Here is a 16,461-nt window from a genome sequence, read left to right as displayed (position 1 = left end):
ACATCCCAGCTTCTCTGCAGGGTTTGTGCTGTGATGCTGCTCCTCAGTTATTCTCCAGCTGTTGTGGCTTAAGTTGAGTTTCTGCTGTCTAACTGAGATCAGGTTCTTCAAAACTGCTTTAGATTTTCTTTCTCTCTTCGTTCTTCATATTTAAACTTTATGCAGGGACGTTTTCCTCTGTGCTCATCTGCCTTGGTGAAACTGGAGATTTGTGTGATAGCAATTCCTTTCCTATCCCTCACACTTCACCTATAGAATTACAGAATCGTTCAGGTAGGAAAAGACCTCTGAGATCACCAACCCCAGCCCTCCATGCCCACTGGCCACATCCCTCAGTGCCACATCTCCATGCCTTTGGAACACCTCCATTGACCCCACCACTCCGTGTGCAGCTCTGCCACTGCCTGACCTCTCTGCCTTTCAGAGAAAAAAATCCAACCTGAATGTCCTCTGGTTCAATTTAAGGCCATTACTATGCTTCTCTCTGCTGTCTTCCATCTGCAGCTGGGCTGTGGCTTCCATCTGTTTGTACTCTAGGTGTCTGCTTGGGGGGAAAAAAAAAAAAGGAAGTTTAATTTCTCTTTCCTGGATGCAGAAGAAACCAAAACTCGATCTCATTTTCAGAGGCTTTGGATTTTAATGCCAAACTGGAAAACTGAGCAGCGTGCAGAGTACTGAGGGGTTTTGGCAACAGTGGAAGGGGCATAGGCAGAGATTCCTGCTAAGAAACCTGTGTGTGTTCTTAACATCAGAGAAGGTGCTCATGTGAAAACAGAGCTGCAAGAAGCCCGATCCAGAGGGATATTCCTGTCCCGTGGCTTTGTCAGGAGATGCTTTCATCTTCTGTGCAATGCACACATACAGCATGCTCCTGGAGGACCACGAGTTGGAGGTATGAATGTGGAGGGCATTCCCCTGTGCCCTGCCTGCTGCCTGATCTGAATTCTGCAACTTGATCCCGTCTGCTTCTTCAGTGAAACCACGGCATGCCTCGGTGACTCTGACACTCGGTGACACCTGTTGGTATGAACAGCTCCAGATCACTTTGACCACCTCTGCACCATGTAGGTGGTTTACATCACAGCCTTTGAGTCTGAAAAGAAAATATGAATTGTTATCGTCTCGTCTTCAGGAATATATAATTCTCTCTTCTTTGGGTTCAAAATAACAACGGCAGCGTTTGTTATCCCATATCTGGAAAACATGTTTACATTTTTTTGGTTTTATTTTCTTTTTAAATGATTATTTTCACACTGCTATCAAATCTTTTCCAAAGACATGTTTGTTTCCTGCCTCACTGTTAACAAACTCTGCGAATGTCAGCAGTAAAAGCCCCTTTTACTGGGGCTCTTGATTCTCATGAGAATCACAGAATCATAGATGAGCTGTGTTGCAAAGGAGCACAATGCTCATCCAGTTCCAACCCCCTGCTATGTGCAGGTCACCAACCAGCAGCCCAGGCTGCCCAGAGCCACATCCAGCCTGGCCTTGAATGCCTGCAGGGATGGGGCATCCACAGCCTCCTTGGGCAACCTGTCCCAGTGCACTGAATTTTTCATTTTAGGAGATTTATATTCTTGTGATGGACAAGGCAGCAGGATGAACTGACATCCCAGTATTTCTGAGAGTCAGAACTGGGAGACAGACAGTCTCACCCGATCTCAGAAAGAAGATGCGATGGCGTATGGAACAGATGCATTAATCCTCAGGCAGACTGTTTAAGCAGTGCATCCCAGGAAGGAAAACTGAGAAACAAGAACCACTTTTAAAAAAATTTTCTTTTGGGTGTGATGGGGGAAAGGAAGGATGTATAATCCAAGTGCTGAGAAAGATATATTTACATATATTTGTATCTGACCTTGAATGCAGTGTGTATCTGCCTTGACAACGCATCTCAGAGAGGTGAGTTTTCTGTTCCCAGGAGACAGGGCAGCACAGTCCTGAGTATTACTGATAGTTTCACGTGGTGCTGTTGTTAGAAGCAGACCCAATTTTTCAGGTTCCCTCTTGAATGCATTGCTAAATATCCAGAGGGATAATGTTGGATGTTCATTTGCAGTTCCTTAGTGCATGCATGCATAGGTTTTAGTTTATTTTGTTGTGTCCTTCAACACAGATAATTTTGAAGAGTATAGGAGTGGAAGTTAGAATTTATTCTTTCCATATGAGAATAATTAATGCAAAATCAAGGAAATCTACCACTCCCTGTATTTCCTTCCCAATGGAGAGGCTGGCCTTGATTCCAGAAAGCATTTGAGAATTGCTGCTCCTCACAGTGCTGTTCTTCCAATGGTAGCAAGCAGTTGAGCCACTGTGCATGTGTAGAATCTCGGGCATGATGTTCTGCAAAGGCATCGTGCTTCCAGCCCTGCTCTGTCAGCTTCCCCAGAAACGTATTGAGAGAAGGATTTCACAGCACTCACGTGGAATAAACCTCTGCTGTTAAAGACCTGCTGAGTGGATGCGTAAAAAGTCTACGATGGTCCTGGATTCATGGGCAGAGGAGTTAGCAGCCATCCAGAAGGAAGCCTTTGCCCCTGGGCTCTCACCTCTCAGGACATCACAGCCTGTTGCATTGACTCCACGTCTGAAAGAAGTTTTGCTAGGAATTTCCTTCTCTGATTCTAAACTGAGATCTCTGGATATGGGCTTATCTCTTCACCTGCAAGGGTATTTAAGAAAAATCACTTTGCTTGTTCATTGGGTTCTTGCTATATTACTTCTTGCTCTGGCCAGTCATCAGCCCAAGCTGACACATCTAAGCCAGGCTGGCTTCCCTCCTTGCTCTTTGCCACTGTAGAACAGCAGTGTAGTTCTACTTTTTGTGGATCAGCTGTTAACTATGGCAGAAAGGGGTAATCCTTTTCTAATCTCCTTGTTTCTCAGAGACTTAATTTAGTTTTCCTCGGGCTATTTTGGATCTATCTGACTTGGAAAAGAAAGAAAAAAGGCTTCAGGGGAAACGTCACACGACATTTAATTAATTTGTGCTGGAAGAAAGTGAAAATATGAAACCGTGATGGCTCGTGCTTTCTCAGAATGGTTTTTGACTACAGAAAATTAGAGTAGCTTCAAGTAGAGGACAGACTGGAGCTGAGCTTGTTATGGAAAAAATAACATAAAACCCTTCTGAGTGTTTTCCATGGCTTCACCGCCTCTTTTGCAAGACCCACATGTGGTTAAAAACATTCTCTTTTCGTAGGGCTATTGCTGTTAGCTGTCAGCTCTCCAACTGCTGAATGTTGCACGTTGGATGAGACCTAAGCAGCAGGTTTCCAAGCACAGGTGATGTCCGTGTTGTTGGTAATACAGCAACCGTGATGCTGCTTTGTACGCAGAGGCTCGGATGGGAGATTCTGACTTGCATTATTACGTGCTGTGCTTAACCCCAACAATCAGGCAGTGTGTCACGAGCTTGGTTCCTGAGTTCAATCAGTTCCAAATCTGGAAAGCACAATCACTGCACAAAAAACACTAGAGCTCTTAGGAGCTTTTGAAAGAGCAAAATTCTGTTCTGTGCCAGAAATTACTCATTCAGAAGCTTTCTCACTGAACCACATTTTCAGCTCCTGGACGTTTCTGAAAGAATAGCAGAAGCAATAGAGCCTTCTCATAATGGAGTCTTGAAATCCTCTGTGTTACTCTAATGCCCTGGTCGAAAGCAGGGATCCCACTGTATGGCTGCAAGAGAGAGAAGGTAGGAGTGCAAGTGCACTTTCCTAGCAGAAGTGCATCAGTCAGCAGTATTGTGGGGGTGCATCTCCCTTCCCCCCTCATTCTTTGCTTTCAGTTAAGGATATGCTTTAGAAGCCTACCAGCCCAAAAGCAGGGTGCAGGAGGATGATGTGCAATGTCCTTGGGGATAGTCTCCAAACTGCTCTTAGTTCTGGTCAGATTAATCCTAAATGTAAAAGCTTTCCAAGGTAAGAAGTAGTATGGATTTAGGTATAATAGAGCACTAGCTATAAAAGTGTGGTGTGAATTACCCTTCTCTCTGTTTGAAAAGCCTTTTGTTTTCCCCTTACCCATCTAAATTCAATGTTGTTCCTTTTTGCTGCAGCTATTCATAGTCTAAAGTTGAGTCGCAACCATGTGGACTGGCACAGTGTGGATGAAGTGTATCTGTACAGTGATGCAACGACATCTAAAATTGCAAGAACTGTTACACAAAAGTTGGGGTTTTCCAAAGGTAATATTTCTCAGAGTTTGTAAAAAATATTGCAAATATCTGTATCTGAAGTTTTAATGTGTGACTGGCCCCTTTTTGCTGGTGGGGTTTTGCAGGGGGGTGTAATACGTTCCTTAGGTTGCATAATTGTAAGTAGACATGGAGTATTTTTATTACTTTTGTTCCTTACTGCTTTGGAAGCAGCAGTTTTCATATCCTTACTGCATAATGCTGCTACTACAGTGGCAGTGCCTAACAGCCACAGTGTAAGAATTGCAGTTGCTTTTGCAACCTTAGCTTTCTCTCTGTGCACTTACATACTGTGATGCTCTCCTTAAATGCACGTTGTGCCTCCCCCTCTTGCCAGCTTTGGCTTTTTTCAGTTCATTGAACAGACCTGTGAACTGAGAGGAGGGGTGAAGCAGTTAGATCTAGATGGAAAGCATTTTCTGTAGGAATCCAGGCTCACTTAAGCTCAAAATTACCAGTTTTATAACCAGTGAAGCTGAGACGGTTATGAGAGGGGATGTTCCTCCTCAAATAAAGGCAGATTGTTGTCCATCTGGAATACTGGGACGTGTCCTCCCTGCCATGCTGCTCCTGTGCATGACTGGGCAACTACAAAAACAAGAAGAGGCACAAGTTGCTTTTGTTTTCCTCCTTGGTCTCTGAAGGTCTGGCTTTAATCTGATGCCTCAGTTCTGTAATTACTGCCCTCTTAACCCACAGGGCTCTTGGGTGGATACTTAATTAACGTTTGCCAAGAATTAATATACTTCAAGGCTGTTGTTGCACGAGTTTCCAGAAGAGATGAAGTATTCTGTATCCACAGTGTGATTTTGGACAGCATGAAATAGATAGTTTGGAAGGAGAAATAGCAAATAGAAGCTCCCTTGATAAACCTGTCACGTATAAGAACTGCTCTCACTGTTTTTGTTGTGTTTTCCTCCTCCTCTGAAACAAAATGAGTTGCTTCTTGCTGTTTTTTCCCCATGAGGAATGAATGCTGCCTTGCTCTGTGTGGCATCCGAAGGGCTTTGCTGGATGCCTGCTTTTCTGGTGTTGCACAGCTGGCTCTCATAGGAGGCTGTTGCCTTCTGTGTGGCTCTGTCACTAGAGGGGGATGAAGCCACGCTGTGCCTGTGGGTTTCAGCAGCCACCTGCAGGGCAATGAGAGGATACCCATACCTGCCTGCAGAATTGATTTTTCCTTTGACCACTGAACTGGAGAATGCCTGGGGAAACGTGGGGTTTAATGGGCTGGAAAAACATGTACAGTTTGTCACTTACTAGGAGAAATCTAAAGCTTTTCAACCACCTCCTCTAATGCTATCAGAGATTGAATGACAGTGAGTTCCAGTTTTATGGCGAGATCGTTTCAGTGATCACCTGCTGGGGGAGTAAGGTGGAGATACAGGGAATTTTAATGGCTGAGGTACGGAGAAGAAGAGCATTATGTAATAAAAGTTAATGGACAATCACACAACTGTTCTCTAAAAAAGTTGTTTTTCAAACCAGCTCTGAAATTGGTTCTCTTTACGTTGGAAATGGCCTTCTAATGCACTGACTGACAGAATTAACGTCACCTTGTTGCTCAGATCTCTCAGGAGTTGAAAGCTGCAGACTGTTCAAATACGTACCAGTCCTTTCTGTATGATTGTATTTTCAGAATACTTTTTAATGTATTGGTCTCAGACAAATTAAGCTTCTGTCAACATGTAAGAGCATTGCATTTCATAAAATGTAACTGATCTAGGATCATGTTTTTTCTACAGCTTCAAGTAGTGGGACAAGGCTACATAGAGGCTATGTAGAAGAAGCTACCTTAGAAGACAAGCCACCACAAACTAGTCACATTGTGTTTGTTGTGCATGGTATTGGGCAGAAAATGGACCAAGGAAGGATCATCAAAAATACAGCTATGTGAGTCCTTCATTATGTTTGCAGTAGCAACTCTAACCTGAATAAAATGCTGACATTGTAAATGACAGCAGATCCTTCAGTTTAAGCTGTCTCTCTTCCTATTTCCTTCTCCCCCTCCACCCCTGAGTCATTACTCTGTATACTGTGGGTGCATTACTTTCTGTTAGCTCAACTGTATGAGCCTAAGGGAAAGCAGCTGCGGTCAGGAAGAGCAGGGATGTATTTTGTTTTCATAACCAACACTTCTGACTTCTAGGGGAATGTTTAGTGAATTTCTAGCACCAGTGCTCAGTGACTTTGCCAAGTGAGGGAAGATTTTCATTTGACCAAAATCCATTGCTCCTGCAGGTTGTCAGAGCAGTGAGCAAGTGAAATGTGTGCTGGTAAGAGTGAAAGTGAGGAGCTAGAATGAATGCTGGCGTTTGTAACGGTGCCCAGTTACTTTATATGGTGGGAAGCTGTTGCTGAGAATCTGCTTGTTGAGTTCATGGAAGCCTGATGAAAAGCAACACATAATTAAGTGCTTTTGGGGTCTTTTCATTGTAAGTCTTTTGTGAAGCTTGGTTTGCAGATGGGTTTTGATTTGACATCCGAGCTAACTCAGGAGGCTGCTTACAGTGCTGGTGAATAGGAGGACAAAGTCCTGAGTTACTGAGAATGCTGTCCCTGAAAATGGTTCTGTTGAATATTAGGAGTTGTAAACTCCTGATGACAGAACTGAGGAGACAAGCTGGTGTTAAGGAATGCTTGATTAGCTGAAAGAAGAGGCTAAAATGTGTTAACTGCAGATCTGCGTTGTGCAGATGGTCCCAAATAGTTCCACGTTCCATCAAAGTCAACAGCAGTAGCAGTGTGCCCACTGCCTCTAGAGAAAGTGGGATGTGGAGTTGATTTCATGATAAGAGTTTTGTGAGCCTCCCTTTAAACCCAGAGCAGCACCGTGGGTCAGTGCTTATGTGAGTGTCTGAGCTGCCATTGCTCTGCTGTGTCGGCAAGTCTTGAGTTCCTGCAGCTCACTGTTCTACTCTAAATTTCACTGCTTTCATTTGTCATCTCAAAGCAACGAGCTGCTATTTCCTGCTCTCCTCATTCTAGCGCTTCACTGCTTTTCTTTGTGGTGTTTTAGGAGCAAGCAGGCAAAAACACAGAGAGAAATCCACAGCCCTTGATAAAAACCTGAAGCTGGTCACCAAAATATATGTAAAACTTTTTGTTTTTTTAGAAGCCAATTGCACTGGTAATGCAAAGGTCCTAAATATGAGTTGCTGGTTTAACAGGCACAGCAATCATTAGTCATTCAGATTTTTTTACTTTTTCTTTCTACTCCGTTCTTCATTGAAAATGCATATGGGATGTGTGTGTGAATTAATTTCAGCTCAGGACAGGGTGCACAGGTGTCCATTCCACAAGAAGTCTCACTACAGATGGCAGCATTTGATATGAAATCACGGCATCCTAGAATGGCCTGGGTTGCAAAGGAGCACACTGCTCACCCAGTCCCAACCCCCTGCTGTGTGCAGGTCGCCAACCAGCAGCCCAGGCTGCCCAGAGCCACATCCAGCCTGGCCTTGAATGCCTGCAGGGATGGGGCATCCACAGCCTCCTTGGGCAACCTGTTCCAGTGCCTCACCACCCTCTGGCTGAAAAACTTCCTCCTCATATCCAACCTAAACCTGCCCTGTCTCACTTTAAAACCATTCAAACAAGAGTTTTTGTGCTTCAGCTCGTTTCACTCTGGTCTCAGATTCCCTCAAGAAATATCAGACAATCAGATGGTACTGCATAATGCTTTAAAATGCTGGTTATTGGCATAAATCGTGTAGTCTGTACAAAACCTGCAAAGGAAAGCATCGTGTTAGATGGAAATTATTGGTGGGGAAGATCCCATATGTTCTAGGAAGGGATTTTAAAAGAAATGTCTTCCAGGCCAATGCAGTGGCAGTTCTCACAAGCCATACTAACTAACTTTCTGTTAGCACTTTCATCTGTGATATGACTGTGTATTATTTTTACTTCTTTTTTTTTAAACATTCTTTTGCACCAAGGACACAAAAAGCCAAATGCTGCCTTCTGAGAATGGATAAGAACAGGGAGATGTGTTTTTTGTCCTTTCAGACTTCTATGATTTAAGGAGAAAATATTTCAGTATTATTCCCTTTAAAATGGACATGATTTTGAAGGAAACCTAGTTGCAGCCATGCTAACTGTATAACATAAGTCATTGCCCATCGTTGTCACCATTCCTCCTTTCTTCCCTCACCAACATCTGGGTACTGCCAGTAGCTGCAACACATTAGCAGCCCTTGGAGCTCATCGGTGGACTGCGTGCAGCTTTGATAGGCTTGTATGTCATTTGGGATATTGATGTTCCAGTGGGGGAATTTGGCATACAGCCTGGGAGAGATCCAAGGCAGGTTAGAGGGAACATGCAGGTCAACCACCAGCCTATAAGCAGATGGACTCTCATGGTGTCTCTTTTCCTAGGCCTTTAGGAAGTACCCAGGATGCTAGTTTAGTGTCACACTACATAGTTTATTACACATTGGGATGCTGCTTCAGGCATGAGAAGGTGGTGGCCGTGTCTTTGATATGCAAGTAGTGCCTGCTGTAAGCTGTTATCCCAATATTCAGGTAGGTAGAAAGAAGCAGCACACTCCATGATGCCTTTCATTGGTTTGGTATGGTGTTTGTGGGGTCTCCAGAAGGAGATCTCCCTTCTCCCAAACCTCTCTTCTGCATTATATCTTTGCCACATACACATATAATGGCATCTTTCGGATTCAATCAACCCTGGTATAAAACCTTTGTATTTTTTTCAGCCTGTATGAGAGCAGCACTTCCATTCATAGCACAGAACTGTAGCCCCGCTTGAGCAAGTGGCCTTAAAAGAAAAAGAAAACTAAGTACAAAAATGCAGCTTATAACTCAGATGTGGAATTCTCTCTCTCTGCCTGTAACGCAGTGGATTGAGAGACACAACCAGAGCTCATTTGATATGCTGTCCTCAGATTACTGCCTCAAGAAGAAACTGGTGCACCTCCTGATGTAGCTGCATCATTAGGCAGATACTGTTCATCACAGAGCTGAAAACAGAACTCTGTTTCCAGGGTAATTTAAAATTGTATGCACTAATTTCATTAAGAAATGGAGTTCAGTCCGCTCATTAATGTGGTTCGATGCTAGGGTTGCAGGCTGTCCTGTAAGTAGGTAAATGGAAAAGATGCATTCTGTCAATGTTTCAGTGAATATGTCGTTGGGAGATGTGACATGATTTTGTTTCTGCACGGTGCAGTTAAACACATTTATTGTCTAAATGTAGCACGGCAGCTGGTACAACAAGCTGCTCCTGTCAGTGCTGATATTAACAGCAAGACTCGTCTGAGAAGAGACAGTACCTCCTCCAGGCTGGAACAATGATTCAGCTGACCTACTGTGAGCAGAATAATGAGCTGTGAGTTGGTCCAGCAGAAAAGGAAATAGTTTTTTTTTTTTAATGGAAGAAGATACAGTATTCTGAATTTCTGTGTAACATAAACCAAGATAGGATGGCTTAGTGTACTTTGCTGGCATTTTTTATTTCCCATCAGGTGCATTATTCTGGTGTTACGTGACTTCTGGTACGAAGCAATCTAACATTAAAAAGTAGGAATAATTTAAAGCAATCCTGTTGTCTTATTGCAGATTGATCCTACCATTTTCTAAATTCCTGTGCTTAAAAATTGAATGGAGTAACTGCTCTGCATATTTCCACAACAGCTGTGATGTTACGATGCTTCTCGATTGCTCTTTCTCCAGGCCTGGTGTCTGTCTGCCTCTCTTTGAATCTCTTGTTTTGATTCAGATTCCTATTTGCCTTTGCTGCTGCTCACAGCACAAAAATTGCTGTCTGTGCAATCGCATCATCTTGGTACTGCATAGTCACCAATTACGTTTTTATTGCATGTCCCATTAGTAAGCTTTTTAATTGTGGATTGGCATTATAATAATTACTTCAGAATGGCTATTTTGGTAAATTTCCAATGATATTCAAGCCCTTGCAGAACACAGAGCCTCTCAGAGGCCTTCCAGTGCCTTTAAATGTTTGCTGCTTGGATCTTAAATCGAGATTTCCTATATGCTTCTTTTTGTAAGCTTTTCAGGTGTTTGGTTGTTGTGTTTGTTTTCCATTTAAAAGCTTACATTGCACTGCATGCACATTACATGTTTGTTTTCCATCCTTTGGTGCTGGTAATAACTGCACGTTCTTCTGAAATTAAGTATGCAAATGGTAATGGTGGTTGTACCAGTCTCAACTCGAGATTTCTTTGGAAGGCAGATGAGAAGTTCAGCCCGAGAGGTAAAAGGTGATGGTTAGGGTATTAATACTCCTGCAGGAGCTTGTTCTGTGCACATTAATGAGTTATCTAACACGTGACTGCATGTTGGACAAAGCTACAACAGTCATTACATGCATCTCTACACACATCTGTCCTTCCCTTCTTTTCCCCAGTCCTCTCTTCTGCCCAAAACTGCACTTACACTGCTGCTGACTCTGTGCTCCTGCTGTAATCCAGATCAGTGCAGTTACCAAGGAGCTACGGCCCCATCCACAACAAGGGAGAGAGCAGTGAGGAGGCAGGGTAGAGCAGCAGAAGCAGGGAATGTCTCATCTGCTTTGCTGCCAAAACCAGCATCTCACAAAGAGCAGCCCTGCTGTGCCAGGCAGGGAGGCACTCGGTTTGGAGTGCCTGAACTGCACCTCTGCGGCCTTCTCTCGGCGATCCTGTTGTCATAACCTAGAATTTTGGGTTCTTTTGATCATGCAGAGCCCCATTAATCTTGAAAAGGATGAAGTATGAATCACGATTATGTTCACTTTGTCTCCTAGAATTTTCATCTTTCTTCTGAAGTAAAATGAGTCTCCATATGTCCTAGAGCAGCACTCTGAATATTTTAAGGCCTGAGCGCAGATGAATCCCTGAAGAACAGTGGCAGAGGACAACACGTGTCTTACAGGTGCTCTTTGAAGTCTGCCTTGAATAAAACTGGAGTTTGCATTTCTGAAATGCAGCTGAGCTTTTGAACGTGCTGTCCCTTTCATTTCCCCTGGCTTCAGCAGCACTCAGTATTTATTGCTCATGCCCACTGCTCTCACTTGACTTAGCAGACATAGCTTAAGCCAGCGCCGTGTTTTCCCAATAGCTTGTGGTATTCTCAAGGAGGCTGGGAGTGCTGAGCTCTATTTACGGAGCTCCAGAGTGGTGAAACCAATGCAGGAATGCTTTTGGAGCATAATGTGTCTCCTACGAAGAAAGGTTGAGGGAACTGGGCTTCTTTAGCTTGGAGAAGAGAAGCTCTGAGGAGACCTCAGTGTGGCCTTCAGTACTTGAAGGGAGCGGATAAACAGGAGGGGAACGGCTGTTTGTGAGGGTGGATGGTGATGGGACAAGGGGGAATGGCTTTAAAGTGAGACAGGGCAGGTTTAGGTTGGATATGAGGAGGAAGTTTTTCAGCCAGAGGTGGTGAGGCACTGGAACAGGTTGCCCAAGGAGGCTGTGGATGCCCCATCCCTGCAGGCATTCAAGGCCAGGCTGGATGTGGCTCTGGGCAGCCTGGGCTGCTGGTTGGTGACCTGCACACAGCAGGGGGTTGGGACTGGATCAGCACTGTGGGCCTTTGCAACCCAGGCCATTCCAGGATTCTATGATTTAGAGCTGTAGAGTGAGTGGCTGGGAACAGGACAACCTTCAACAGCTTTCCTTCCTCTCCTTGTGCTCTAAATGCATGCACTTGTTTGTAAAGTGGGAATAATACACCTGTTATAAAGTGGGAATACGCCTATTTGGGGGTTGGAACTTAGGTGCTCCTTAAGCTCCATTCCAACCCCAGAAAATTCTGTGATTCTATGACACCACTCATAAAGTGGGAATAATAACACCGTGTTGATTGCTGAACATGTGGCACATTTAATAAAAGATAAAAGAATCAACTTCTCCTATTCATTCCACAATTTTCATCACAAAAGCAGGAACGAACCCCAGTAAAGAGATGGGGGAAAAAATAAATAAATCAGATAGCATTGCCCACAGTGCTCACCCAGTTCCAACCCCCTGCTGTGTGCAGGTCGCCAACCAGCAGCCCAGGCTGCCCAGAGCCACATCCAGCCTGGCCTTGAATGCCTGCAGGGATGGGGCATCCACAGCCTCCTTGGGCAACCTGTTCCAGTGCCTCACCACCCTCTGGCTGAAAAACTTCCTCCTCATATCCAACCTACACCTGCCCTGTCTCAGTTAAATCAGGAGCTCAGAAGCAGAAAGCTGGCTGATGTAATGCCTCCTAAATCTGAGACCATTCCTCATGCTTGGCTGTGGATTGCCTGGCTGAAGAGCATCTGTGAAGATGGTTTGGGAACAGAGTAGAATGTTCTATCCTTCAGGTGTTGTGCTGTGGTACCAACTATCAGGGTGATTTTATAAAATCTGTGTACTAGATTAATCTTACTGTAACTGGTTTCTTTCTTTTGTATAAGTTGTGTATGCTTTATAGAAGTAAAATGAGTAATGATTTAAAAAAAAATAATTAGAAGTAATAATTGTAAATATGTTAATACATCTTTGGAAAATGCTTTCTTATGCAAGGATACCTACCTGTGTAAATATAGTGGTGTTATTTCATTGCTTTAATCAGAGAGAGGCAGCCAAGTGTGTTTTATTTATGGTGAGTCTCAAAAGTATTTATTTTCAGGCCATTACTTCTTGCTTGCAACACAGCAATATGTCACAGTGTTTTCCAAGGCATGCATTGCATCTGTGCTCAAGTGCATTTTTGCTTAGAAAAATCATAAATTCTAGTTGTTACAGTGTGCTGGGGTATATAGATTTAAGTAATTGTTGCTCTGGGGTCAATATTTCAGCTTCCGTTTGTGTTGGAAAGGGGAATAACGCTGCCTGTTTAGACGAGGATTTATCACTTCAGTTAATGTTAATTTCACAAGAGGCTGGAGAGCCTTGCCAGCAAATAAAATAGCTAAAAACATTATTTTTCTTTAAGCCAGAAGGCATTTAATTAAGAAAAAAAAAAAACTTAATAGCAAAGCAGAGTGCATTGATGTAGCAGGTGTTTTGTGTATGAGCATAGCCACGCTGCTCAGCAATTACATCGCAGCTTTGATCAACATTTGTAATACAAAACTGTTGATGAAAACCAGTGGGAGATGCCACGTAGTGCCATTCACTGTGAATGAGATGTGCTGCTGTGGGAATTGGCCTTCTGATGTGTTTCAATGCCATTGTGACTCTTGGTTGGTATCAGGAGATCAGAGTGACATTGCTGCTGTAACATAGCGGGGGATCTTTCTGATTGCTTTTGGCCAGTGACAGAGCTGGATTATCTCTAACCGAGTTCAGTTTTAGGCAAAAAGTAATATATTTTTTTTGTAACTACATAGGTTGTGATCTGCAAAACATCAGTCGTGTTTTATAGCATTAACCAGCTCTTTAAGGTTAAGTGGCAGTGTGGGATAGCAAGCAGAGGAGCACACTTGGACGTACACTGAGAAACGCATTTGCTGCACACTTGGTCAGTGAAGTGGCAGTTAACAAAATCTGTTGAAACAAAGCTTCTATGTACTTTGCTGGAGTGTGTTTTGCAAGGCACGAGGAGGATGCATTGATTTTCCAACATGCCCGAGTGCATCTGAGCATTTCACAGAATCACAGAATCGTAGGGGTTGGAAGGGACCTCCAGAGATCATCGAGTCCAACCCCCCTGCCAAAGCAGGATCCCTACACCAGGTCGCACAGGTAGGCGTCCAGGCGGGTCTTGAATATCTCCAGAGAAGGAGACTCCACAACCTCCCTGGGCAGCCTGTTCCAGTGCTCCGTCACCCTCACCGTAAAGAAGTTCTTGCGCACATTGGTGCGGAACTTCCTATGCTCCAGCTTCTGGCCATTTCCCCTTGTCCTGTCTCCGCACACTGCTGAAAAGAGTCTGGCCTCGCCACTTTGCCCCCCACACCTTAGATATTTATAGACCTGGATCAGGTCCCCTCTCAGTCTTCTCTTCTCAAGGCTAAACAGACCCAGCTCACTTAGCCTTTCCTCATAGGGGAGATGCTCCAGGCCCTTCACCATCTTTGTGGCTCTCCGCTGGACTCTTTCCAAGAGATCCCTGTCTTTTTTGTACTGGGGAGCCCAGAACTGGACACAGTACTCCAGATGAGGCCTTACCAGGGCAGAGTAGAGGGGGAGGATAACCTCCCTCGACCTGCTGGCCACGCTCCTTTTAATGCACCCCAGAATGCCACTGGCCTTTTTGGCCACAAGCGCACACTGCTGGCTCATGGCCAACCTGTCGTCCACCAGGACACCCAGGTCCCTCTCCACAGAGCTCCTCTCCAGCAGGTCATCCCCCAACCTGTACCGGTGCATGCAATTATTCCTCCCTAGGTGCAAGACTCTACACTTGCTTTTGTTAAACTTCATCTGGTTCCTTACTGCCCAGCTCTCCAGCCTGTCCAGGTCTCGCTGAATGGCAGCACAGCCTTCGGGCGTGTCAGCCAATCCTCCCAACTTCGTATCATCAGCAAACTTGCTGAGGGTGGCCACTACCCCCTCATCAAGGTCATTGATGAAGATGTTGAACAGGACCGGTCCCAGCACCAACCCCTGGGGAACACCGCTGGTTACAGGTCTCCAACCAGACTCTGCACCGCCAATGACAACCCTCTGTGCTCCGCCAGTCAGCCAGTTCTCAACCCACCTCACTGTCCACTCATCTATCCCGCACTTCCTCAGCTTCGTTATAAGGATGTCGTGGGAGACAGTGTCAAATGCCTTGCTGAAATCAAGGTAGACTACATCCACTGCTCTCCCCCCATCCACCCAGCCAGTGACAACATCATAGAAGGCTACCAGGTTGGTCAAGCACGACCTCCCCCTGGTGAACCCGTGCTGACTACTCCTGATAACCTCCTTTTCTTCCAGTTGTCTGGAGATGGCATCCAGCACAATCTGTTCCATCACCTTTCCAGGGACAGAGGTGAGGCTGACTGGCCTGTAATTACCTGGATCTTCCTTCTTGCCCTTTTTGAAGACCGGAGTGACATTGGCTATCCTCCAGTCTTCAGGCACCTCCCCCATTCTCCAAGACCTCTCAAAGATGATAGAGAGCGGTTCAGCAATCACCTCTGCCAGCTCCCTCAGCACCCGTGGATGCACCCCATCGGGTCCCATGGATTTATGAACATTGGTGTTGCCTAGGCGCTCTCGGACCGCCTCTTCCCTGACTAAAGGGAAGTCTTCCATTCCCCAGACCTTCTCACTAACCACCAGGGCCTGGGATTCCCGAGGGGGAGCTTTTTCACTGAAGACAGAAGCAAAGAAGGCGTTCAGTATCTCCGCCTTCTCAGCATCCCCCGTTACCAGAACACCCCCCTCACTTAGTAGGGGACCTACATTCTCCCTAGTCTTCCTTTTACTGTTAACATACTTAAAAAAACCTTTTTTATTATCCTTTACCACCTTTGCTAGATTCAATTCCAGGTGGGCTTTAGCCTTCCTCGTCGCATCCCTGCAGGCCCTGACAACATTTCTATATTCTTCCCGAGTGGTCAGACCCTTTTTCCACATTTCATGGACCTTCTTTTTCCCTTTGAGTTTGTGCATGAGCTCCTTGCTCATCCACACAGGTCTCCTGCCACCCTTTCCTGATTTCTTGCTCACAGGGACGCACCGATCCTGGGCTTGGAAGAAGAGCTGTTTAAATGCCAACCAGCTCTCACAGGCCCCCTTACCTTCTAACACCCTAGCCCACGGGATAGCTCCAAGTAGGTCCCGGAAGAGATCAAAGTTGGCTCTCCTAAAGTCCAGGGTAGCAATCCTACTTTTTGCTTTGCTCCTTCCTTCCTTTGGTGCTCTTTTCAGCAGAAGCCCTGTTGCCAAAGGGTGGAATGCTTCTGGGCTGCCACAGCTGACGTGGGGGCAGCCCCCAGATGTGGGTAAAAGTTGGAATTATGCTTTGTGTTTAGCAAAGTGTTGTAATTTGGTGTCCTGGCAGGGAGTTCCAGTTTAGCTCCTCCTTGTCTTCGGTGTGCAAAATGTATTCAAAAAGCATGTGCAGCACTAAGCAAGGAAAAGGTTGTCAGCCTTAACTGAAGCAGATCCTCTTGCCTTTCCCCCACCTCAAATGGGAAGGACGCTGTGCTGTATGTAAACCTTTGCCATGTTGTTGGACTACAGACTAGGAGATAAGAAGTGCAATCAAACCAGGCTTTAAAAATGGAGATGTTGATTAGCTGCATTTCTTGGCTGCTTGGTCACGCCATTGGGAACTGTTTTGAAACCCTTGTGTCAAAGGATGTTCCTCCCCTCCCCTCCCCTCCCCTCCCCTCC

The 16,461-nt window shown here is 45.0% G+C and overlaps 1 protein-coding gene across 5 annotated transcripts in view; it reads left to right on the top strand.

The window, feature by feature from the left end:
• Window positions 1–16,461, top strand: part of DDHD1 (DDHD domain containing 1) — a 64,191-nt gene that overhangs the window by 24,005 nt on the left and 23,725 nt on the right. For all 5 annotated transcript variants that reach the window (XM_031602328.2, XM_090141960.1, XM_090141959.1 and 2 more), the window contains 2 exons: window positions 4,061–4,189; window positions 5,944–6,091. In XM_031602328.2, the coding sequence (XP_031458188.2) occupies window positions 4,061–4,189; window positions 5,944–6,091 (277 nt within the window). The remainder of the gene's footprint in view (window positions 1–4,060; window positions 4,190–5,943; window positions 6,092–16,461) is intronic.

This window comes from Phasianus colchicus, chromosome 5, assembly GCF_987193195.1.
Source record: "Phasianus colchicus chromosome 5, bPhaCol1.hap1.1, whole genome shotgun sequence".
NCBI lineage: Eukaryota > Metazoa > Chordata > Aves > Galliformes > Phasianidae > Phasianus > Phasianus colchicus.
The sequence above is the reverse complement of the archived record's forward strand: the minus strand, read 5'-3'. Positions and strand labels throughout refer to the sequence as shown.